At 41.2% G+C, this 25,409-nt stretch overlaps 1 protein-coding gene across 1 annotated transcript in view; it reads right to left on the bottom strand.

The window, feature by feature from the left end:
- The window catches only part of ubr1 (ubiquitin protein ligase E3 component n-recognin 1), a 154,472-nt gene that overhangs the window by 74,524 nt on the left and 54,539 nt on the right, over nucleotides 1-25,409 (bottom strand). Inside the window, exons 15-21 of the mRNA XM_048600485.1 lie at nucleotides 23,136-23,291; nucleotides 19,587-19,639; nucleotides 13,548-13,650; nucleotides 8,592-8,640; nucleotides 5,277-5,431; nucleotides 2,703-2,805; nucleotides 860-969 (exon numbers count right to left, since the gene is read on the bottom strand). Of these exons, the coding sequence (XP_048456442.1) occupies nucleotides 860-969; nucleotides 2,703-2,805; nucleotides 5,277-5,431; nucleotides 8,592-8,640; nucleotides 13,548-13,650; nucleotides 19,587-19,639; nucleotides 23,136-23,291 (729 nt within the window). The remainder of the gene's footprint in view (nucleotides 1-859; nucleotides 970-2,702; nucleotides 2,806-5,276; nucleotides 5,432-8,591; nucleotides 8,641-13,547; nucleotides 13,651-19,586; nucleotides 19,640-23,135; nucleotides 23,292-25,409) is intronic.

Genomic DNA, 25,409 nt, shown 5'->3' with positions numbered 1-25,409 from the left:
AGGTTATGCTGCAGCTCTATAAAACTCTGGTTAGAACACGCTTGGAATATTGTGTTCAGTTCTGGTCACCTCATTATAGGAAAGATGTGGAAGTTTTAGAGAGGATGCAGAGGAGATTTACCAGGATGCTGCCTGGACTGGAGGGCAGGTCTTATGAGGAAAGGTTGAGGGAGCTAGGGGTTTTTTCATTGGAGCGAAGGAAGATGAAAGGTGACTTGATAGAGGTGTACAAGGTGATGAGAGGCATAGATAGTGGATAGCCAGAGACTTTCTCCCAGGGCAGAAATGACTATGATGAGGGGGCATAATTTTAAGGTGATTGGAGGAAGGTATAGGGGAGATGTCAGAGGTAGGTTCTTCACATAGAGAATGGTGGGAGTGTGGAATGTGCTGCTGGCAGTGGTCATGGAGTCAGATAATTTAGAGACTTTTAAGCGACTCTTGGATAGGCACATGGAGGATAGTAAAATGTAGGGTATGCAGGGTAGATTGATCTTAGTAGGATAATATGTCGGCAGAACATCGTGGGCCGAAGGGCCTTTACTGTGCTGTACTGTTCCATGTTCTTAAAACTTGAGCTCCCATTCAAGAGTCTGACACTGATGCTTTAATCAGAGACCATTACATACAAACTTCTTCGAGAAAGGGGCATCAGAACTGGAGGAAGCCATTCAGCCTCTTGACTTTGCTTCACCACTCAATTAAATCATGGTCAAATTACAACCATCCAATCTCCTTGGTTCCATAACCACTAATATCCTTGCCCGATTAAAACCGGTCAATCTTAGTTTTACAGATTTGAAAAAAGAAACACTGATTGAAAACCAAATAATTTGTTGTTCCCATTTTCAATACAGACCTGTAGAGTCCAGATAATCATATCCTTCTGGGCATCTAATTGTTGGACACCTCTTAGTTTCTCTAGAAGTGACAGGATGCTCTCAGCATTCACTGCAGAACTGCCTACTCCTTCAAAGTAACCAGAAATGATAAGTTTTAAAAAATGCATAACAGGAAAACTAGTAGAATGTTTATCATTTATTGTGAGGCAGAGGGGGGCCTAATACAAAAGTGGAAATGCTTCAGTTAGTTATAGAAGGAACTGGTGAGACTGCATCTGGAGTGCGGTAAAAGTATTGGTTAACTTATTTAAGGGAAGACGCACGTGTTGGAGGCAGTCAGATAAGGTCTACTGGACTAAGGAACAGGGAGGTGCTGGCTGATGAGGAAAGGCTGGGGCTTGTATCTGTTGAATTTGAAGAGTAAACGTACCTTGATAGAAACATACAAGATCCTGAGGGATCTTGACAGGGCAAATGCTGAAAAGAGATTCTAGAACTAGGGGTCACTGTTTAAATATCAGGTGATGTCTATTTAAAACAAAGATGAGATGACCTTTTATTCTCTCAGAGGGTTGTGATTCTTTGAAACCCTCTTCCCAAAAAGGTGGTGGATGCAGAGTCCTTGAATATTTTTAAGGCAGAGGTGGATAGATTCTTGTTGAGCCAAGACGTGAAAGCTATTCGGGATAATGGTGGGAATGCGGATTTGAGGTTATAATCAGCTTAGTAATGATCGTATTAAATGAAGGAGCAGGTTCAAGGGACTGAGTTCCCTCCTCTTGCTCCTAATTTGCTTGGAAAAATACAAGCAAATTTTGTCTTCTTGCATTATCAATGCTTTCATTTAAATAGCCTGCAAAAGCATAAACATGTATCTCATTTGCTAACCTAGGATCAGTTTGCAAAATAATTGTAAGGCTGAAGTCAGCAGTGTTATCGGTGCTGGGAATAGAAAGGTGATAGGTGGAAATATGATCGGATAAAAACACAGGTGAACAATTCAGGTCTGCATAGCCCCAGTAAAGGTACACGCTCTTCTTTAAAGTGGTATTCATGTAAAAAACGAGGTTTTGCTCAGTGTAAATGACTATAATTGGTGAAAAATATGATTCTGGCTGAGATAAATTTAACGCTAACTAAAAAAAACTGAATGAGCTGCCAATGCTGGAAATCAGAAACAAAATAGAAATTACTGGAAAAACTCTGCAGGTCTGGCAGCATCTGCAGAGAGAAAACATTCTCTGCTGAGTTTTTCCAGCAATTTCTGTTTAGGTTCAACATTGACAAGATTCACAACAGGAGCTCCAGGAGAGAATCATGTGCACTGCATCAGAAGCAAATTAATTGGCTGGTTAGAATATTCTGACAAAAGGTCAATCAATCCAAAATGTTAGCTCCTTTTCTCTCTACAAACGCTGAGCATTTCTCGTATTTTGTGGCTTTATTTCAGACTTCCAGGATCATCAATATTGCAACATGAAAGACAGCTTTTGTCTTTGGGATGGAATTCAGACAGACTGCAATGGAATGGTATCATGAAAGGTCACATAAACTGAAATAGGTTTGAAAACATTTTAAGTCATATTTCTCCCGTCAAAACTTTACCAATACTAAACTGATGAGCTTTGCTTGTTCTGACTGGAGAGTAATGTGGTAGTGGCAGTACATTACTGGCTGTATCATTCTAAGGTTAACAATTTTAATAGCTATTATAATATTTAATTTTAATTTCATACAGTATGAAATTTAATTTTGAATTAACACCATCAGCTGCAATGAAATAGTCTGAACTATTACTGCAGCAGTAACAATTAACAATTGTCAATCTATTTCAAATTCAGAAACAGGTACAGTACGTACTTGTTGCTTTAAGATAAACATCAAAGTTCACATCTTCCTCTGCAACTCCACCCTCTAGCTGTCTCTTTTCCTCTTGTAATGCCATGCAGATAAGATGAAGAGTCTATGGTATGAAGAGAAACACAACTATATGTTGTCAGTAACTTAAAATGTGCATTTCTGGCACTGATTTTAAAAAAAACCCATTAAGATCGCACTCCTTGATTATAAGGAACTACTTAATGTATCTTTTAGGTGCATTACTACAGAGTTATTTCTCCCGCTGAAGAATATTGGAAAGTGAGTACTGTTATTACTGGAAATTGGTTGAACTGGATTTACTTAGAATTACACAGCACAGAAGACTGCATTCCAAAAGTACACTATAATCTGCACTAGTCCCACTTGAATTTTGTGATGCTTTAAGTGCTCATCCAAGTACTTTTTAAAAACATCTAGTTGTTTCTGCCTTAACTATCCTCCAAGGTAGTGCATTCTTGACTTCCACCACCCTCTGGGTGAGAAGAAAATCCTCAAATCCACTCTAAACCATCTGCCTTTCACTTTAAAACGATTCCTCCTCCTTGTTCCTGACCCTTCAACTAAAGGGAACAGTTGCTTTCTAATCACTCTATCTATGCCACTCATAATCTCATGTATCTCTATCAGGATTCCTCCTCGACCTTTTCTGCTCCAAAGAAAACAAACTGAGCTAATCCAGTCTCTCTTCATAGCTGAAATGCTCCACCCCAGACTACATCCTGGTGAATCTCCTTCTCATCCCTCCACTGCAATCACATCCTTTCTCTAGTGTGGAGACCAGAACAACACACAGTACTCTAACTGTGGCCTAACTAAAGTCCTGCATAGCTCTTATAATTTATGCCTGGACTGATAAAGGCAAGCATCTCATAGGCCTCCTTAACTACCCGAGTAACCTGTCCTGCCACCTTTACGGATACGTGGACAAGCATTCCAAAATCCCTCTGCTTGTGAATTTTCCAGTGTCTTGCCATTTATGGAGTACTCCCTGGTTTTGTTGTTTGTTACAAAGTGCATTGTCTCACATTTATCAGCGTTAAATTCTATCCGTCATTGATCTGCCCATCAGACCAACCTGTTTATATCCTCCAATAACCTATCACTTCCCTTCCCATTGTCAGCCAACCTTTGTATCATCTTATTTATCACTGTTCCTACACTCTCATCGACATCATTTACCTTGATCAAATGGGTCAATGGTCAGAGGAGTGGCAGATGGAATTTAATCTAGATACATGTGAAGTGCTACATTTTGGTAAGGCAAATCAGGACAGGACAGGACTTGTACATTTAACAGTAAGGTCCCAAGGAGTGTTGCTGAACAGAGAGACCTTCGAGTGCAGGTTCACAGTTCTTTGAAATTGGAGTCGCAGATAGACTGGATAGTGAAGGCAGAGCTTGGTACGCTTGCCTTTATTGGCCAGTGCAGAGTATAGGAGTTGGGAGGACATGTTGCAGCTGTGCAGGAGATTGGTTAGGCCACTTGTGGAATACTGTGTTCAATTCTGGTCCCCCTGCCATAGGAAACATGTTATTAAACTTGAAAGGGTTCAGAAAAGTTTTACGAGGAGGTTGCCATGGTTGGAGGGTTTAAGCTATACAGAGAGTTTGAACAGGGTGGGGCCATTTTCCCTGGAACATCAGAGGCTGAGGGGTGACCTTATAGAAGTTTATAAAATCAGGAGGGGCATGGGTATGGTGAATAGTCAAGATCTTTTCCGCAGGCTTGGGGAATCCAAAACTGGAGGGCATAGGTTTAAGGTGAGAGGAGACAGATTTAGAAGGGACCTAAGGGGCAACTTTTTCCACACAGAGGGTGGTGCGTATATGGAATGAACTGCAGAGGCAGTGGTGAAGGCTAGTACAATTACAACATTAAAAAGGCATCTGGATGGGTATATGAATAGGAAGGGTTTAGAGGGATATGGGCCAAATGCTGGTAAATGGGACTAGTTTAATTCGGATATCTGGTCAGCATGAATGAGTTGGACCAAAGGGTCTGTTTCTGTGCTATATATCTCTATGACTCTATTTATATACATCATGAACAAGGAGGAACCCAGCACTGATCCCTGCGGTATGCCACTGGACACTGGGCTCCAGTAACACAAACAGCCTTCTGCCACCACCCTCTGTCTCCTGTCGCTACGTCAATTTTGGATCCACCTTCCCACTAAGGACCAGTATGGAGCATGAAATAAGGCAAATAAAAAGAAAAATTAGCAACATGGGAAACACATGGCTCATTTAGCTCACTTTCCACCATTCTCATAATCAAAGTATTTGCAAAAAAAAATGGACCTCTATCAATTAAATTGCAAAATCAGATTTCGGAGAAGTTGTACAATTAAATTGAAAAGCAAAAGGAACATAAAGGAGATCATCCAAATACAATACATAAAAACAGCATGCATTATCAAATTTGACTTTTAAAATGTTCCATAATGGGTTTCTTATAGTATTTCTACCTCACATGGGACAAATTTCAATAATATCTATCTTAATTCTTCATAATCTACCAAGCAAGGTAATTGATACTGTGCAAATGCATACCTTCTGTACCATTGCTTCACTCCACAACCGCCCTGCGGAATCCACAGCCCGCTGAAGAACTGTTCGGAGGATTAGCATTAAAACATCACAGTTCAAAACATTTATGACCGTCACAAACGTGGAATAGAATGGAGGAGGGAGAGGAGGTGGAAGGGCTGAAAAACACATTACAAAACAGTCCATTAGCAGGTCGATCTACTCAAACACAACACAGGATGATAAAACTAGCAGACCACGATCGCCACACTCATGCTTCAGATGAACTAGGTAAATAAAACCACAAATCTCAGAAACTACATCATATAATGCCAGATCATGTAGTCTTTGCACTACAAAAATAATATACAAGATTTGCAAGCATCAAACTAAAATTTGGAGAATGCAATACTAGGAAATATTGACCAAGTTTGAATTTCTAATCTGTGCAAGAGAGATGATGGGGGTATCTATTAAGGTCTATAAACAATGAATGAATTGACAGTTTCTGCACATAAATTCTGTTTGTCCTTGTGAATATGGCAGCACAAATACAAACAGATCAAATGTGAAAATTAGTTTGACAAAATGTGTTGAGAATATAAAATTCAGAGTGCATGTAGCTGTTAAAGTAGTTAACATTGATAGCCCGAGGGGATGTTTGCTGAATAGATGAAGGTCAGGAAAGGGATAAAGGCCAAGTTCAGAAGAACTAACTTAGGTAAGGAAGAGGCTTGGTGAAGTATTAAAAGCAACACAGGCCAGAGTCGGTACACAGCCCTGGCAGTATTTGCATGACATTCTCTCATTGTACCTTTGGAAGCATTTACAGATGACATTTTTATTAATGTATTGCTCATGTGTTTCTTGTGGCCGATTTTTATTTTCGCCAGGTGTCGGCTAAATGTTTCTTTTATTCCATGTCTATGACAAAAAAAACTGAGGAATTTCAGAGCATGTTGAAAATGCAAGGCAATATTCAATTCAAAATCAAATCACACCACACGTAATTCAAGTAAGTCAAAAGCTGTGTTTGCCTTTTACTTATGTATAACTATCAGCTTATTTTTGCAATAACTAATTAAAATAATAAAATACTACTTTGTAGGTTATGATAAGCAATACCCTAACATCAAAAATGAGCCATCAGTGATGCGACAAGTACATACAATTGAAAATTTTGTCCAGGCAACTGTCAAACTGTTCTTCACATCCAGCACCATGTCTCCTAAGGTTGACGTCTATGAAAGGAGGACTTCTGTCTTGTCAAAATTGTTCTCAGACTCATTCCAAAAATGCAGTGCAGTGCTCAGTTCAACTTTTTTGTTGAGTTGGGGGATTTCATACAGACACATATATACAAGCATATAAATTATTACGAAACTGCAACTCTTCCTGAAGACGATATGCTCTTGTTCTACACTTTGCACATGGACGAAGGGTCATTCTTTATTTAAACAGTAAATAAATGCCTCAATCGTAGGCCCCTATAACTCTCTCATCACAAATCCAGTTCACACCTGTCCCAAAACAGCCCTTTGCTCTATGCTATCATGTGATACACACACTGCCTGCCTCAGATCTCTTGGTTGAGATTCTGACACTCAGATAGGTAATAAATGGTGTGAGATAGCCTGCTCCAGATGGATTTAAAATGAGTTGTATCCATGAAAATACTGTACTCCTCACTGCACCAAAGTTATATGCTTTCATGTCACAGCTTAAGGTAATTATATGGCCCAGACCTATACTGTGGATAGTACACCACCTTGTATTACCTATATACATACTGGCTGCAATGATACTTTCTGTCTGAATGCTTATACTTAAATAATTTATTGCACAATTACAAGTTCACCAAAAGCAAACAACAGATGGTGAAAATGGAATTTCAAAACATAATTAAAGTAATTTGTGGAAGCAACAGCCTAGTGACATTATTGCTGAACTGTTAGTTCTTTGTTGTGGGAATGCAGGTTCAAATCCCACCACAGCAGATGGTGGAATTTGAATTCAATAAAACAAAATTAAATCCTGAATTAAGAGTCTAATGATTGGCATAGTCAATTGTACCCATCTGGTTCACTACTGTCCTTTAGGGAAGGAAACAGCTAAACGTACCTGGTCTGGCCTACGTATGACTCCAGACCCACAGCAATGTGGTTAACTCTTAACTGCCGTCTGGGCTATTAGGGATGAGTAATAAATACTGGCCTGGCCAGTGACACCCTCATCCCATTAATGAATTTTTAAGAAGTCATAAATTATTTAATTATTCTTTTATGCAATACTGCCTTCAACTGAACTACACAGTTAGGAATTCAAATAGGAATTCCATACTTCGTTTCACACTCACCAACATCCCAAGTTGTTCAGCCAGTTCATGGTTAAAATGCTTCTGTTTAAAACACAAACTCATTTAGGCTGTGAAGAAAGGTTCCACAAGGCTTGGGATCCATTCTTAAACAAGTTATGACTAACCAAGGGAGTGGACGAATGAAGAACAGGAGCCAGTTCAACTCTCCATACCTGGGAGCTGAACAATTTGAGAGTCCCATCGTAACCAAAATAATTGGGGAACTTCCCTGGGATCTGTGTGTAGCAGCACGCAGCAATCAGGAAAATACTATGCAAGGGACAGATAACAAGCACAAACAGAGGCAAACGTGTTATTAAAAGGGCTGTGCAGTACAAGTGGGTCACGCATGGCAAAAAGAATTAGAGGGAACATTGGTCCAGGTTTCATTACAGTAAATCCGTGCTGCATGACCTCCAAGGTCAATACATCCTTCCAATAGTGTGGCGCATGGAGCTGCTCAATGTACTCCAAGTATGGTATGATCAGAGCTTTGAGTAGCTGAAGCATGACTTCTAACCTGTGTACTATAGTCATCTGGATATAATGGCCAGTATTCCATGACTTCCTTTGATTATTTTCTGTACACGTTATGGCATTTTAATAATCTATGTATCCGAATGCCATCAAGACCTCTTTTCATGCTTTATGAGGTTCTCTGTCCTATTCTTTTTAGGTCCAAAGTTGACGACCTTACAGTTGTCTTAAATGAAATCCATTTGCTAGCTTTGCCCATTCACCTACTCCGTATGTTTATAATTTTAAGGTTTCTGCTGTTGATTAATTATCCAGCTACTCTGCAATTTTGCCTCAATTCTCCAGTGTTGTGTTAGCTATGGTCAAACTATTGGATTTAAAAGCACTGGCAACAATTGTCTCAATCCTGAAAATTACATTGTGGAACACAAAAAATGCACGAGACACCTGTTGACCCTGATAATATATCTTTGAAACACCAAACTCAAATTAAAAACCTGAATTACCTTCACTGCTGTTGGATTGTTTTTTCCTCTTCTTCTGTTCATCCTCAGCCTTTAATAAAGAGAAATAAATGAGACAACTTAACATAAGAGTGCATATTTATATAGCACTTTAAATGATATATAACATTTTAGAAGTACCTAACAGGAGCATTATGAAACAGTATGACACCTGGCAATTGCCACTTCAAACGAAAAAAGTAAAATATACTTAATATAGTTGATACAACAAAGACCTGCATCATTCCCGCTTTCTCTTTCAAAGTCTTATAACTTGGCTTTTGAGCCATAGGATCTCTCACTTTTCCAATCGATTCAATCTTCGAGTCACAATTATTGGAAGCCTTCATCTAAGTTCCCTGGAGAAAATCATCACACAAAAGGTATGCTTCTGCAGAATCTCCTTCTCTCATGGCAGCCTTGATGGCAAAGATTCCCTTAACACATCTTCATCTGGCCACTTGAATATCAACTTTGTTAAATGGCCTGGTGGACTGTGGCAAAACTGAAGCTACAGCAGCAAAATTGTTCATTTCAGAATCCTTACTTTAACTTTGTTTTGGCTTTCTATCCTGTTTACATGTATGAACCATTTGCGACTGCACTTTTCCTCACTCCCCTCCACTGCAGCTTCTTTCTCTCAGTAACCACATCTTAAATTCCTTCCTGTAGGTACTTCTTTGAGGTCCGGGTCACCAGCTTACATTTTTATTGTTCATGAAAATTGCAATTAAACCCTTTACCCACTGATGTAAACTTCAAACTAATTTCAGATTCTGTAGACTTTTTTTTAAAATTGCAAGATTTCCTTACTACACTATTTCAAGGTCAAAGCGCTTAAGCAACTGGTAAAATCCACGTCTCGGCTCCTAAGGCCTACAGCCCAATGGCCTAAACATGGATTCTACCAGTTTCAAAATCTCCCCACCCCTGCCCTCATCCCAAGACCAACCTTCCCTCTCATCCCCGCCTCCTTGACCTGACACAACCTGTCCATTTCCCACCTCACCTACCAATCCTGGCCACCTACCTTCCCCAGCCCCACCCCTCCTCTATTTATTTATGAGCTTCCTTCCCTCTCCTCTATTTCTGAAGAAGGGTCCTGACCCAAAACGTCAACTTTCCTGTTCCTCTGATGCTGCCTGACCTGCTGTGTTCCTCTAGCTCCGCACTTTGTTATCTCTGACTCCAGCATCTGCAGCTCTTGATATCCAAGGAAAGCAGCTGTCACTTCCGGTCAACTCACAAAACAAGGACAGAATAACACCAAATTGACCACTGGGATAACATGCGGCTAGAGAAGCTCAAAAATTTCCAGCATTGCTGTCTGCAGGTCGAGTAGAACAAAACAGTAGAACAACATACCCTAGTAGAACAAAAACCACAAATGCTGTACTACTCAAACAAGATGGCTTTGTTAGCTCAGGCACATCCATGAAAAGGAAAAAGGTCACATGCCCAAGGATCTTCTGTATGGTGAGTCAACCAAAGGACTAGTGAGACAGCCAAAGCACCATTTCAGAGGTTGCTTACAAACAATGTGAAGGTTCAAAATATCAGTTATCACAGCTAGATGTCAATAACTGATGAGAAACGGCAACATTTCTTGTGGGCTGGTGGGCACAACTACAATAATCAGTGGTCACAGTGGTTTGGCAATAGGCACTAATGCTGAAGACAACAGTCAACGACACATGGAAGCTTCACGTGGGGCACTTTTGATACAATCTGCCTCTTCATTCATCAAAGATGGATGAGTGGACACCCTACCTGAAATTCATTGTTTCTGCACCTCAAGTAGATGGAGGGATACCAAAGAATTTGTTCATTGTCTGCATGAGAGAGAACTAGTAGAGATATTTCAATCACTGTCCGTCACTACCCTGGGTTCTAACCTGAAACGTTTTTTAAAAAACTTTTATTATTTTCATTTCAGAGATGTGGGCATCGCTAGCTGGCCAGCATTTATTGCCCATCAGAAGGTGGTAGTGAGCTGCCTTCTTGAACCGCTGCAGCTCCCCTGCTGTGGGCTAACTCACAATGCCATTAGAGAGAGAATTCCAGGATTTTGATCCAGCAATAATGAAGGAACAACGATGTATTTCCAAGTCAGGATTGTGAGTCGCTTGGAGGGGAACTTGAAGGCAGTGGTGTTCTCCTATATCTGCTGCCCTTGTCCTTCTAGGTGGATGTGGTTGTGGGTTTAGAAGATGCTGTCTGAGGATCTTTGGAGATTTTCTGCAGTGCATCTTGTAGATAGTACACACTGCTACTACTGAGCGTCGATTGAGGGAGTGGATGCTTGTGGATGTAGTGCCAATCTGCTGCTTAGTTGTGGATGGTGTCAAGCTCGAGTGTTGTTGGAACTGCACTCATCCAGGCAAGTGGTGACTATTGCATCACACTCCTGACTCATGCCTTGCAGATGGTGGGCAGGCTTTGAGGAGTCATGTGGTCAGTTACTCGCTGCAGTACCCCTAGCCTCTGACCTGCTCTTGTAGCCACTGCCTTTGTGTGGTGAGTCCTGTTGAGTTTCTAGTTAATCAGTTGATAGTGGGGGATTCAGTGATGGTGGTTAGATTGTCTCTTATTGGTGATGGTCATAGCCTGGCATTTGTGTGGTGCAAATGTTAATTGCAACTTGTCAGCCCAAGCCTGGATATTGTCCAGATCTGGCTGCATTTGAACACTGACTGCTTCAGTATTTGAGGAGGCTCAAATGGTGCTGAACATTGCACAATCAATCATCGGTGAACATTTCCATTTCTGACCTTATGATGGAGGGAAAGTCATTGATGATGCTGAAGATGGTTGGACCTAGGACACTATCCTGAGGGACTCCTGCAGAGATGTCCTGGAGCTGAAATGAATGACCTCCAACAACCATGACCATCTTATGTGTCATGTATGGCTGTAACCACAGGAGAGTTTGTCCCCAGATACTCATTGAGTCAATTTTGCTAGGGCTCATTGATGCCACACTCGGTCAAATGCACCTTTGATGTCAAGGGCTGTCACTCTCACCTCACCTCTGGAATTCAGCTCTTTTGTCCATGTTTGAACCAAAGCTGTAATGAGGTCAGGAGCTCAGTGACCCTAGCAAAACCCAAACTGGGCGTCACTGAGCAGTTTATTAGTGAGAAGGTGCTGCTTGATCACAATTGATGACACCTTCCATCACTTGACTGATGATCAAGAGTAAACTGACTGGGCAGTAATTGGCCAGGTTGGATTTGTCCCACTTTTTATATACAGGACGTACATGGGCAATTTTCCACATTGTTGGGTAGATGTCAATGTTGTAACAGTATTGGAACAGCTTGGCTGGGGAGCCACAAGTTCTGCAGCACAGCTTGTCAGTACTGTTGCTGGAACGCTGTCACGGCCCATAACCTTTGCAGCATCCAATGTCTCCAACTGTTTTGTGATATCACGTGGAGTGAATCAAACCGACTGAAGACTGGCACCTGTGATGCTGGGGACCACTGAGGGAGGACAAAATGGACCATCCACTCTGCACTTTTGGCTGAAGATTCCTGCAAAACCTTCAGCCTTATTTTTTGCACTGATGTGCTAACTCTTCCATCATTAAGGATGGGGATATTTGTGGAGCCTCCTCCTCCATTGAGTTGTTTAATTATCCACCATCATTCATGACTGGAGGTGGCAGGATTGCAGAGCTTCGATCTGATCCATTGGTTGTGATCACTTGCTGCTTATGTTATTTGACACACAAGTAGTCCTGTTGGCTTCACCAGGCTGACACCTCATCTTTAAATATGCCTGGTGCTGCTCCTGGCATGCCCTCTTGCACTCTCCATTGAACCAGGATTGATCCCCTGGCTTGGTGATAATGGTTGGAGTGGGGGATATGCCGAGCCATGAGGTTGCAGATTGTGCTGGAGTACAATTCTACTGCTGTTGATGGCCCACAGCGCCTCATGGATGCTCAGTCTTAGGTTGCTAGATCTGTTCGAAGACTGTCACATTTAGCATGGTGATAGTGCCACACAACACGACGGAGGTTATTCTCAATATGAAGGCAGGACTTTGTCTCCACAAGGACCGAGGTGGTCGCCACTTACCGATACTGTCACGGACAGGTGATGCACCTGCAGCTGGCAGATTGGTAAGGATGAATCAAGTATGATTTTCCCTTGTTGGTTCCCTCACCAACTGCTGCAGACCCAATCTTACATCTACGTCCTTTAGGACCCGACCAGCTCTATCTGTAGTACCGCTGCGAGCCACTCTTGGTGTTGGACATTGAAATCCCCACCCAGGGTACATTTTGTGCCCTTGCCATCCTCACTGCTTCCTCTAAGTGTTGTTCAACATGGAGGAGTACCAATTCATTAGCTGAGGGAGAACAGTACGTGGTAATCAGTGTGAAGTTTCCTTGCCCATGTTTAACCTGAAGACTTCATTAGGTCTAGGGTTAACATTGAGGACTCCCAGGACATTTCCCTCCCATCTGTACTACCCAGGACAGTGAGCAGCTGGCCAGGCTGAAACTCTTCTTGACATCTTCACCACGCATCCTGCAGTGTTGCTCTTCGAAGTTCTGCTGAAGAGGCAAGTGTTTTCTCAGGCTCTCATACACAGATCTCTGTGCGAACTGTATGCCTCATTTGGAATTATCTGTGCATATGGTCAATCCTGAATGTTTTGTCCAAGCGTAAGCCTTATTTGGTGGAGACAGTAGATACTGAATTCCTGTAATCTTAGCTTTTAACAGACCTGCATGACTCAGCGTAATTCCACTCATAACAGCCCATTGTAAAGCCTCCTATCAGTTGCTGTTATCTTCAGCCTTTTGTAACACAGCTCCACTTTATTTTGCAAGTTTTTTTTAAAGAGAAGATACAAGAGTACAACCACAGAAAAACAATGTAATATGTGAATTAGTATTAAAATTAGTACCATTAGTTCAAAGATATAATCTGAGGTAATAGTTACCTTTGTCTGCTGTGACTTGTAGTAATGGTAGAAGAACAAATTGAAATGTTTCAGATATTCCGGTTTCAACTCATATACACCATGCCCAGACAATCCTGGCTTTCTAGGGAGGAGAGAGTAGTTATTTGCTTGGTCTTGTTGAATTCAGAATGCCATTGCAATCCATCCTTTCCAGTTATAACCTGAATAAGCTTTCCATCATTTAAAAAAACAGAAGCAGTGACCCAGTGGTATTGTCACTGGGCTAGTGATTCAGAAAACCTGACTAATGTTCTGGTTATATGCGTTCAAATCACACCATTGTAGATGGTCAAATTTGAATCCAATCAAAATCTGGAATTAAAAAGCTGACCTAGAGGTGCCAATGTAACTACTGTTGATTGTTATAAAAACCTATCTGGTTCACTAATGTCCATCAGAGAAAGAAATTTGCCGTCCATACTTGGTCTGACCTACATACAACTCCAGATCCAGAGCAATGTGGTTGAGTCTTAACAACTCTCTAGAGGGTAATAAATGTTGGTCTGGCCAGTGATGCCCATATCTCATAAATTAATTTCAGAAAAAGCAATGGTCCGGTGTTTGACCACCCTCAGTTTCAAAGGAATGCAAAGTACTAGGTTTGGCAATGGCTTGACTGAAGAATCCACTAGTTAAAGCTAACATACTTACACATCAGTCAACCTTTGGGCTCCATTTCATATGTTTTATTCTTTTAGCCTTCGACTCTCCAGAAAAATCCATAAGACTGTGGAGCTATTCACCCACAGCTGGGAGTTTATTTCATCAATGTCAGTAACACAAGAGATGACATAATCAAGGGCTGTACTACCTTTCGAAAATTTAGAAGAAATTTTGAAGATTAAGGAGTGACTTGGTCAAAGTTTTCATGATTTAAGGGAAACTTCAAGTGGTCCTAGACAGAAACTACTTTTACTGATTGGAAAGTCTAGGACCAGGAGTTGTTGTCTAAAGATCTGTGCCAGACCTTTCAGAAGTGAAATTAGGAAACTCTCCACACAAAGGTGTGAAACGTTTTTCCAAAAATTACAATTAATGCTAGATTTTAAAGCAAAAATTGAACTGAGATTGGACACTTTCCTTAATCAAAGATATTGAGAAATGTGGAGCAATGTTAGGTCTGTGAAGTCAGTTCACAGATCAGTTATATCATCACTGAATAGTGGAACAGGTTCAGGTGACAAAGTGGTTGACTCTTGCTCCTATGCAATAATGAAGATATGCAGATATGTACACTCACAATCTTGAGCTTAGGAAATGTTGCAGAATTCTAGCAACAATGGGGAGGAAAACCACACAATGTCTTGTGCCCTAGTGTCCAAGGACATGTATCTTGATTGATGACATTAAACAATTCTGAGAAAAAAAATGAATTACAATATGCTTTTGGTGGAAATACCACAGTACTCCCTGAATTACTTTCAAAGTAACAATAAAATGCCTTTGTATCTCAATGATAGAGATAATGTCAGCCAATTTGTAAGATCTGAAGTTATCAAAAAAAGTGTTCCATGGAAAAAGAACATGGCCAATGTGCTGTAACACAGCAGCTGAAAATGGTCAGCAAATATACCTTGCTTATTCAAAAGGGGACAGAGTCAAAAAAAGCAGGAAACTACAGTCCAGGTAGCTTCACATCTGCCATAAAGAAGATGCTAGAAACTGTTATTAAAAACATTTTTGCATTGCACTTTGAAAAAGTCAAGATAATCTGGCAGACCATAAGAAATAGGAACAACAGTAGGCCATTTAACCCATTAAGCCTGCTCAGCCACTCAACAGGATCATGGCTGATCCAACATTCCTCACGTCCACTTTCCCGCCTTTTCCCTATAAACCTTTATTTCCCAACTGATCAAGAATCTATCTCAACCTTAAATATACACAAGGACTCTGCTCCCTCTATGACCTGCAGAGAAGATATACCTTCACATTGTCACAGAGGAGGGGGACAATGTCCTCTGGTCCTAGACTCTCCCTTTAGGCGAAGCATCCTCTTAGTATGTAGCCTGTCAAGCCCCTTAAGGATGCTATGTTACAATGAGATCACTTCTCATTCTTCTAAACTCCAGTGAGTAGAGTTAGTGCTTGCTCACAAGACAATCCCTCAATACCAAGGATCATCCTTGTGAATCTTCTCTGAGCTGCATCCAATGAAATAATGAATTTCGTTAGGTAAGGGGACCAAAACTGTTCACAGCACTCCAGATGTGATCTCACCAGCACTTTGTACAGTTTCATTAAGACTTCCCCACTCTTATATTCCAACCCTATTGAAATAAGGGCCAGCATTCCATTAACCTTCCTGATTATCCGCTGCAAGTAGGCTAGCTTTCTGTGCTTCATGTACAAATATCCCCAAGTTCCTTTGTGCTGCAGCTTTCTGAAGTTTCTTTCCCCCCCAATTTAAATAACACAGTTCTTTTGTTCTCCCTTCCACGATGAACTTCACATTTTCCCACACTATATTCCACTTTCAAACTTTTTGCCCACTTACTTAACCTCTTCATATCTCTGTTTGCATCCCTTTTGCAACCTGCTGTTTCCACTGTTTGTGTTGTCTGCAAATCTGGCTGAAGTAAAAATTTGTTTCTTTCCTCCAAGTTATTAATGCACATTGTAAATTGCTCAGTGGAACTCCACTGGTCACGTGTTGCCAACATGAAAACCTAAATCAATATGTCACGGAGCCAAGCAGGGAGCAGGCTATATAAAAACTGAAAGAACTGCAGATGCTGTAAATCAGGAACAAAAACATAAGTTGCTGGAAAAGCTCAGCTGGTCTGGCAGCATCTGGGAAGAAAAATCAGAGTTAACGTTTCGGGTCTGGTGACCCTTCCTCAGAACTGGTGTGAGGGAGCAGCTGTTCTTGATCTGGTAATGGGTAATGAGGCAGGTTTAATAAATGACCTTAGCAAAACATTCCCTTGGAAGTAGTGATTAACATGATGAATTTAATATTCAGTTTGAGAGTGAGAAATTTGGGTTGGAAACAACCATGTTTAATCTAAATAAAGGGAATCACAATAGAGTTAGCAAAAGTGGACTGGGCAGATAGATTAGCAGGAAAGACAGTAAACAAGCAGTGACAGACATTTAGGGTAATTTGTGACTACAAAGAGAATTGAACTCAAAAGTAGGGAGGTTATATTTCAGCTGTACTGGGCATTAGTGAGACCATGTCTGGAATACTGCATAGTGCTCCTATAACTTATTTATCTTATGAAAGTGGACAGGTCATAAAAAGATTTTCTCTTGTTAGAAATCGTTACTGCCTGGCAGTTATGTGATGTAAATATTCTTTGCCACTTGTCAGCCCAAACATAGATATTCTCCAGATCTTGTTGCATTTGGGCATGGGCTGCCTCAGTATCTAAGGAATTATGAATGGTGCCAAACATTATGCTGATATCCAGCAAACATCTGACCTTCTGGTGCAGTGAAGGTCGTTGATGAAGCAGCCGAAGATGGTTGGGCCTAGGACACACTACCCTGAGGAACGTCTGCAGAAATGTCCAGAAACTGAGATGACTGACCTCCATCAACCACAAACATCTTGTTTTGTGCCAGATATGACACGAATCAGTGGTAAGTTTGCTCACTGATACCCACTGATTCCAGTTTTGCAAACTCAGTCAAATGCAGCCTTGATGTCATGGACTGTCACTCTCACCTCACCTCTGGAATTCAGCTTTTTTGTCCATGTTTGAAGCAAGGCTGGAATGAGGTCAGGAGCTGGATGTACGTAACAGAACTCAAACTGAACATGCAGGTGTTGTTTGATAGCACTGTTGATGACATCTTCCATCACCTTACTGATGACTGAAAGTAGACTGATGGATCAGTAATTGGCTGGGGTGGATTTTACATTCAGGAAATACCCGGGTGAGGTTTCCACGTTGTCAGGTAGATGCCGGTTTTATAGCTGTACTGGAACAGCTTGGCTAGGGGTGTGGCAAGTTCTGAAGCACAAGTCTTCAGTACTATTATGGATATCGAAGGACTGGAATCGCGTAGATTTATCATTTTCTGGTTATGGTGTTTGGCACTCAAATAGTCCAGTTTTGTAACCTCACCAGGTTGATACCTCATTTTTAGAATGCATGGTGCTGGTCCTAGCATACCCTCCTGCACACTCCATTGAACCAGGATTGATCTCCTGGTTTGATGATAAGCATAGTCATAGAGTCACAAAAGTCTACAGCACAGAAAATGCCCTTCAGCCCACTGAGTCTGTGCCAGTCAAAAACAATCGCCTAACGATTCTAATCCCAGGACTTGGTCCATAGCCTTATATGCCTTGTCATCGTAAAATCAAAAGCCTCTTAAATGCTCTGAGGAATCTTGTATCTACTAGGCAGAGATTCCGAAATCCCGACAGCTCAAGTGAAAAACTTTTCAATATCCCCACTAACTTTGGCCTAACCAACATTTTATTCAGTTCCAGCATTGGCCTCAACTAAAGGTAAGCATCCCACATGCCTTTCCAATGGTTGAGTAGGTGATATGCTGGGCCATAAGGTATGCAGATTGTGGAGTATAATTCAGCTGCTGTTGGTGGTCAAGGCACGTTATGGTTGGCCAGTCTCGAGTTACTAGATCTGTTCAAAATCTGTCCCATTTAGCATAGCGCCACAAAACACAATGGAGGGTATTCTCCATGTCAAGGCGGAACTTTGTCTTCAAGGATAGTACGGCGGTCCCTCTTACCGATACGGACATGGATAGAAATATCTGCAGGCGGCAGATCAGAAAGGATGAGGTGGAGTGTGTTTTTCCCCTCTCATTAGTTCCCTCACCACCTGCTGCAGACCCAGTCTTGTGGCTATCTCCTTTAGGACCCAGTGGGCTCGATCAGTAGTACTGCCGCCAAACCACTCTAGGTGGTAGGCATTGAAATCTCTCACCTAGAGTACATTCTACACCCTTGCCACCCTCATGTTTCCTCCAGGTGGTGTGCAACATGGTGCAGTATTGATTGGAATGACATGGCAATCAGCAGGTTCGTTGTCTTGATGCCACAAGACTTCATGAGTCTAGAGTCAATGCCAAGGGCTCTTGGGACAGGTTCTCCTCAAGATACCAGTGCAATCACTTTTGCTGGGTCTGTCCTGCTGGTGGGACAAGGTTGGTGATGGTAGTGTTTGGGACATTGCCTCTAAGGTACGACTCTATAGGTATGACTATGTCATGCAGTTCTCCCAATTTTGGTACTAGATTTTAGTAAGGAGGACTTTGCAGGGTCAGTTATGCTTGCAGTTGTTCCCAGTGCTTTAGTTGAGGTCAGGTGGTCTGTTGTTTTCATTCCTTTTCTCTTTTCTAGTGGCTGTTACAACTGAAAGGCTTGCTGTGCCATTTCACAGGGCAGTTAGGAGTCAATCACATTATTGTAGGTCTGGAGAAAGACCAGGTAAGGTTTTCTTCCCTAAAGCACATTACTGAATCAGATGGATTTTTTCTGACAGTTGTGACATGGTCATCATTAATTCCAGACATTCTTTTTTATTGAATTCAAACTCCATCAGCTGCGACGGGATCTAAACCCAGGCAAAATAGACGTATTTGGAAGTGGCCATCTGATGTATAACACTTTCTGGGTCTCTGGATCAACAGTGCAGTCACAATCCCACTATGCCATCACCTCCTCTAGGTTGTTATGGGTATGTAGGAATGTGTAGTAATTAGATCAGCCACAATCTGACTGAACAGTACAGCAGTGTCAAGGGACCGAGTGGTTTATTTGTGCTTCTAATTCATACGATTGTACGTTCATATTGTTCACAACCTGTGTACCTACAGCAATAGCCAGTTAAGGTTCCCAGCATTATCAATGTTGGGAGTTTGAAATGAAAAATTGTAACTTATTGGAGTGGTAATTACAAATTAAAACATTTGTGAAAAAAGCCAGCTGCGACAAGTTACAGGAAGAGAGTTAAATGAAAAGCATACTTCTGACCTCAAAACTGGTGCTATTAGTTCAGACTGCTGAAAAAAACACAGGAATATAACTAGACTTACTTGAAAGTGGCCACCTGATGTATAACATTTTCCAAACCAGTTTCATTATTTTCCTGTTAAAATAATTTAACACAGACATCAATTTTCAGATTTTTTTTTTTCTAAAAGTGTACAATTACTACTGCAAGCTTATATCAAATTAACATTGTTCAAGCTATGTAAATTTTTACTGATGCGAGATGAGCAGAGAGCTCTCGGTGTCTATGATGAGCAGAGAGATCTTGGTGTCCACGTGCATAGATCACTGAAAGTTGCCACCCAGGTTGATAGCGTTGTTAAGAAGGCGTACGGTATGTTAGGTTTTATTGGTAGAGGGATTGAGTTTCGGAGCCATGAGGTCATGTTGCAGCTGTACAAAACTCTGGTGCGGCCGCACTTGGAGTATTGCGTACAGTTCTGGTCACCGCATTATAGGAAGGATGTGGAAGCATTGGAAAAGGTGCAGAGGAGATTTACCAGGATGTTGCCTGGTATGGAGGGAAGGGCTTATGAGGAAAGGCTGAGGGTCTTGAGGCTGTTTTCGTTAGAGAGAAGAAGGTTAAGAGGTGACTTGATAGAGACATACAAGATGATCAGAGGATTAGATAGGGTGGACAGTGGGAGCCTTTTTCCTCGGATGGTGATGGCTAGCACGAGGGGACATAGCTTTAAATTGAGGAGTGATAGATATAGGACAGATGTCAGAGATAGGTTCTTTACTCAGAGTAGTAAGGGCGTGGAATGCCCTGCCTGCAAAAGTAGTAGACTCGCCCACTTTAAGGGCATTTAAATGGTCATTGGATAAACATATGGATGATAATGGAATAGTTTAGGTTATATGGGCTTCAGATTGGTTTCACAGGTCGGCGCAACATCGAGGGCCGAAGGGCCTGTACTGCGCTGTAATGTTCTATGTTCTATGTTTGATCAAAAGGCCTGTTTATAATCGCCTTGTATGCAATGTGCAGTTCTACCAAACCAGTGTGCACTATTGAACAGCACATTTTGGGTTTCAGAAGGTGGGGTTGCATTACAGCAATTCTTATGAGACCAGTATTAGCTAACTAGTAAAGCTAAATGTGGTGGGTGGGTGGGTGGGGGGCGGAGAATGGTACGACAAAGGCATATTAAACCTATTCTGCAGTACGCTTCTATGTTCAACAATAGTCTGCAGTTAGCTTGCACCTTTAGTGCAGCAAAAAAGCCCCACAGATGTATTACAGATAAATTCCAGTCATAAATCAGCAGGTATTCTTAAGCTATTAATGACTACCGATCAGCTAAATTATTGTTTTCAGTACTGGCCACTAAACTCTGGGAAGTGGATCAAGGCTTTCAAGGCAGGAAGCAGGCCATTCAGCCCATTGAGTCCACACCACCTCTGCAAAGAGCATCCCACCTAGACCCACCCCATCCCTGTAACCTTACATTTCCTGTGGTTAATCCACCAATCTCCATATCCCTGGACAATATAGGCAAATTAGCATGACCAATCCATCTAACCTGCAGATCTTTGGACTGAGAGAGGAAACCAAAGCACCTGGAGGGAACCCACACAGACAAGAGGAGAATGTGCAAACTCCACAAAGACAGCCGCCCAAGGGTGGAATCGAGCCCAGGTCCTCGGTGCTGTGAGGCAGCAGTGCTAACCACTGAGCCACCATGCTGCCTGTTTAATTCTATGATTCCATAACTGCCAGAGAAACCAGGTCAGAGTTTACATCAGTGAGAATTTGCAATAGCGGAACATTTTTTTTAAAAATAAAATGAGAGGAACTATGCTCAATGTGTAGCGTAAGAAAGCAGACTACCAACGATCTAGGGCAGGAAGAAATCTGTAAACATGGAATACAGGCTGAGAAAACTATGTTCCCAAACTAAACCTAAAGCATGTTTATATATAATTTGCTTCCCTTGCTGAAGCATCAGCAGAAATCACTGCAGGAAATGTCACAATTCCACTTAACATTAATGACACACTATGTATCAAGATCCAAAAGTTCTGAAAACTGAAATTCTGCATCTTCTCCACCAGTCTGATTCCACTTCCATCCTCAACAACCTCCAATATCTAGTCAACTAATCGTATCTGTTTTTTAATATATCGTCCCACTGTCAAGTCCCGACCGCCACTTATTCCCCTCCACTCCTTAACACTGCCCCTGCCTTCTTCTGCTCCTCTGTAGCTCATTTAATACCGACGAGATTTATCAGAATGGTATAAGGAATGAGGGATTACGGTTATATGGAGTAAAAACAAAGTGCTGGACAAATGCAGCAATTTAGGCAGCATTTGGGAAGACAGAAACAGAATCAATGTTCCAAACTCTTCTTTAGGACAGTCATATGGACAGTCCAGAGAAGCTGGGATCGGAGATTTAATTGGTATTTCACAAATGTAGGTTTTAACTGAAAAGAGAAAGAATTTGTTGTTCCTGGTATGGAACTATGTAAGCAGGTGTGCCCTTTGGAATTTTCTAGATGTTCTCTTCCCAACTACTTTCAACATCACCACAAAACCCTCCTCTTTGACCGCGACTTTGGTTCTCCACACTAGCCTCCTATCCTTCAAAACAGTGCCTTACAAATGCAATTAGTTATTATCAAATTAAGTGGCAATGTTGTTTCAAAACAGCAGCACACAATGCCAGTTATGACAACAGGGTTATAAGAAGAAGAGAGAGAAGACCTGTGTGGAATATAAAGATCAGCATTGACAAGAGTGAGGGCTGAAAGGCACATTCTCAACTGTTTATTCTATGTTGTTCTATGCATAGATGTTAATAAAGGAGTTAAGATGTTGTAACTGCAAGAAGTTACATGGCGTCTAGAGCTTGTCAGACAACCCATAAGTTGGAAGTTATAAACAAGGAATGGATTGCATACCATGAACTTGCTTGGACCAGGTTAACAAATTAAGGTTAAATGTACTTTTCAAGTATTAAGGGTTAACTATACAGTTGCACTGCTTGTGATATCACCAACACTATCCATAGGGCTTTCAGCTCTGTACTGCAACACTTCTATTACATTATGAAAATTTAACGAATTGACACCATCACTTGGGGTGTGCAACAGAAAAACCCATATTAGCAAAGTTACTAGTCTATGAACATTTATAGTATGTGCCCCTGACATACACGCCTAAGTTCATTGATTCAAGTGTCATTTCAGACACGAGTACAACAATCTGGACTAATACTCTCCAATACAGGACAGTTGCACCGTCAGGGTTGCCATCTTTCAGATAAGACATTAAACCAAGGTGAACGTCAAAGAGCCCAAAACACTATTTCAAGGAACAGCAGAGGAGTTTGTTCCCATGTCCTGGTAACCATTAATGATTCCAACAAAATCACTAACACAAATAGTCTGGTTGTCATCACGTTGCTGTTTTTTTGGCACAGTGCTGTGATCAAATTGCTGCATTTATTATCTAACAATGGGAATTCACTGGCTACAGGATGCTTTAGCAGATGCTGTTGGAACTACTTAGATGCAAATTTCTTCATCTTTGCCTACCTCAAGGTTCAATACACTATGAAAACGTATCAAAATGAGGAAACTCACATTCTCAGGTAACGATTTTGCTAGTTCACTGTGAGGCATTGGCTCAATACAAAGTAAATGGATCACTTCCCTCAAAGTGACATCATCTTTCTTCACATGGCCCACTCCTGGAACATACCGCTCCCCTCGAGAAAAACAAAATGCAACAAGGATCAGCTACATCAGACTTTTGCATAAGGGTTTGCATGAATTAAACAACAGACATTCTTTCACCAGCTGCAAACTTGTCAACATTAATAAAATGTCTTTTCATAAATTCTAATATTTCCCCTCAATCAGGTTAGAAATACATTTTGTTCAATTGACTGTTGAAAAGGAAGACAAAGTGTTGAAGCAATTTATAATGTACAGTTAAATATGCACAGATTTCTAAAAAAAAATTGATAATTTCTAGTGTTACAAAGTTTGCGATTACACCAGATATTCCTTTGGGATTAGTGCCATCTCTGTGGTAAGCAGATTCTGTGTCTCTGATGATCAGATGCAGAAACACAGCAACAGGAGGTGGTCATTCAACCTCTTGAATCTCTGATCTAGCACACACTTGGGTCATAGCAGCTGCATACCTCAATTCCATCTACCTACCACTCCATATCACTAAATAGATTTGCCTTACAAAAATCTACCCAGTTCAGACATGTAAATGCTAATGGACAATCAGCATCTACAGAATTTGCCAGAGTATGTTCCAAGTTTCCAGTACCATTTCCATGTAAAAGCAATTTTACTCCTAAACAGCACTCATTTTAAAAATCACTCTATCCAAGTGAGAGGAAACAATTTCTCCTTATCATGTTAAATATTTCCACCAGATCTTGCCTCAATCTTCTAAACTCAACGGAATGCATGACAAGATTGTACAAAGCATTCTTATAATTTAACCACTTAAGTCCCTTTAAGTTATGCTGCATCTCTCAGGCCAAAACATCCTTCTTGTGGCATGGTAGCCAGAACTGAACATAATGCTTCAGATGAGATCTGCCAGAAATGTTGTACAACTGAAACATTTTGTACTCCTTTGTATCCCAAACCATAAGAGAGAAAATCCAACAAGTTTACTCATTTTTATTAACCTGTGCATTTGGTTTCAGTGAACTGGGACACCCAAATGCCTTTTTACAAATCAGAGTTCCTACTTTCAGATCATTAAAATATTTATTTTCTCAGATTTTTTATTTTCCCAGATCCAAAGTGATTGGCCTCTCACTTCCCCACATTGAACTCCATCCAGCAAACTTTGTCAACTCACTTAGCTGTCTGTGCCTCTTTGTAACTTTCTGCTTCTAACTACATAGAATAATTCTAAGTCCTAACTTAACACCATCAGCAACTCCCTATTCCATCATCCAAGACATTGATAAATATGGTGAAAGATTGTGAGGGATGAGTACAATGGCACAGTGGCTCAGTGGTTAGCACTGCTGCCTCTCATCACCAGGGACCCGGGTTCGAATCCAGCCTCAGGCGACTGTCTGTGTGGAGTTTGCGCGTTCTCCCCGTGTCTGCGTGGGTTTCCTCCGGGTGCTCCGGATTCCTCCCACAGTCCAAAGATGTCCAGGGTAGGTGGATTAGCTATGCTAAATTGCCCATAGTACCCAGGGATGTTTAGGTTGGGTGGGTTAGACATGGGAAATGCAGGGGTAGGGGAATGGGTCAGAGGGGTAATGTGGACTTGTTGGGCCAAATGGCCTGTTTCCACACTGTAGGGATTCTATGATCTTGGGAACACTACTTGTCACATCTTGCTCAATAGATAAATGAGGATAGGGTTTCCTGCTTCCCAATTACCTGAATGTCACCAAGCTAACTCTTGCATTTGTGGTTTTATTTTGAGTAATCTTTGGGACAGAACTAATCAAATGCCTTTTGGGAGTTACCTCCACAAAAAAAAATTAATTTAGATTCATCAAATAAAGACATGGTGCTAGTTAGGTAAAGATCTCATCTCCATCGTGATTATGGGGAAGAAGACCATCCCAAGTGGTCTGAGAGGCCTCTTGAAAGATGTGCTCTGTGGTTAACCCATTGCTGCTCACTCTATTTTCCCCCCTTTGTCCTCTCGGGCTTGGGAGGGTTCATCACAATAAAGACAATTTTCAATATTTTTTTTTTGACCTTTCTCCACTAATTTACTATTTTTGTTTTTGTTATGTCACTCCCCTTTTTTTCCCCACTTTGAAGCTGTTGCTGCCTATTACTGATAACCAGTGCTATTTGTCCTCGATTTTTAATCTCTTCCATTTTCTCTCCTTCGTGTGTTACTCTCCTTTATTA

Source organism: Rhincodon typus, chromosome 8, assembly GCF_021869965.1.
Source record: "Rhincodon typus isolate 14 chromosome 8, sRhiTyp1.1, whole genome shotgun sequence".
Classification (NCBI taxonomy): Eukaryota; Metazoa; Chordata; class Chondrichthyes; order Orectolobiformes; family Rhincodontidae; genus Rhincodon; species Rhincodon typus.
Note: the sequence above shows the minus strand (reverse complement) of the source record. Positions and strands in the feature narration are given on the sequence as shown.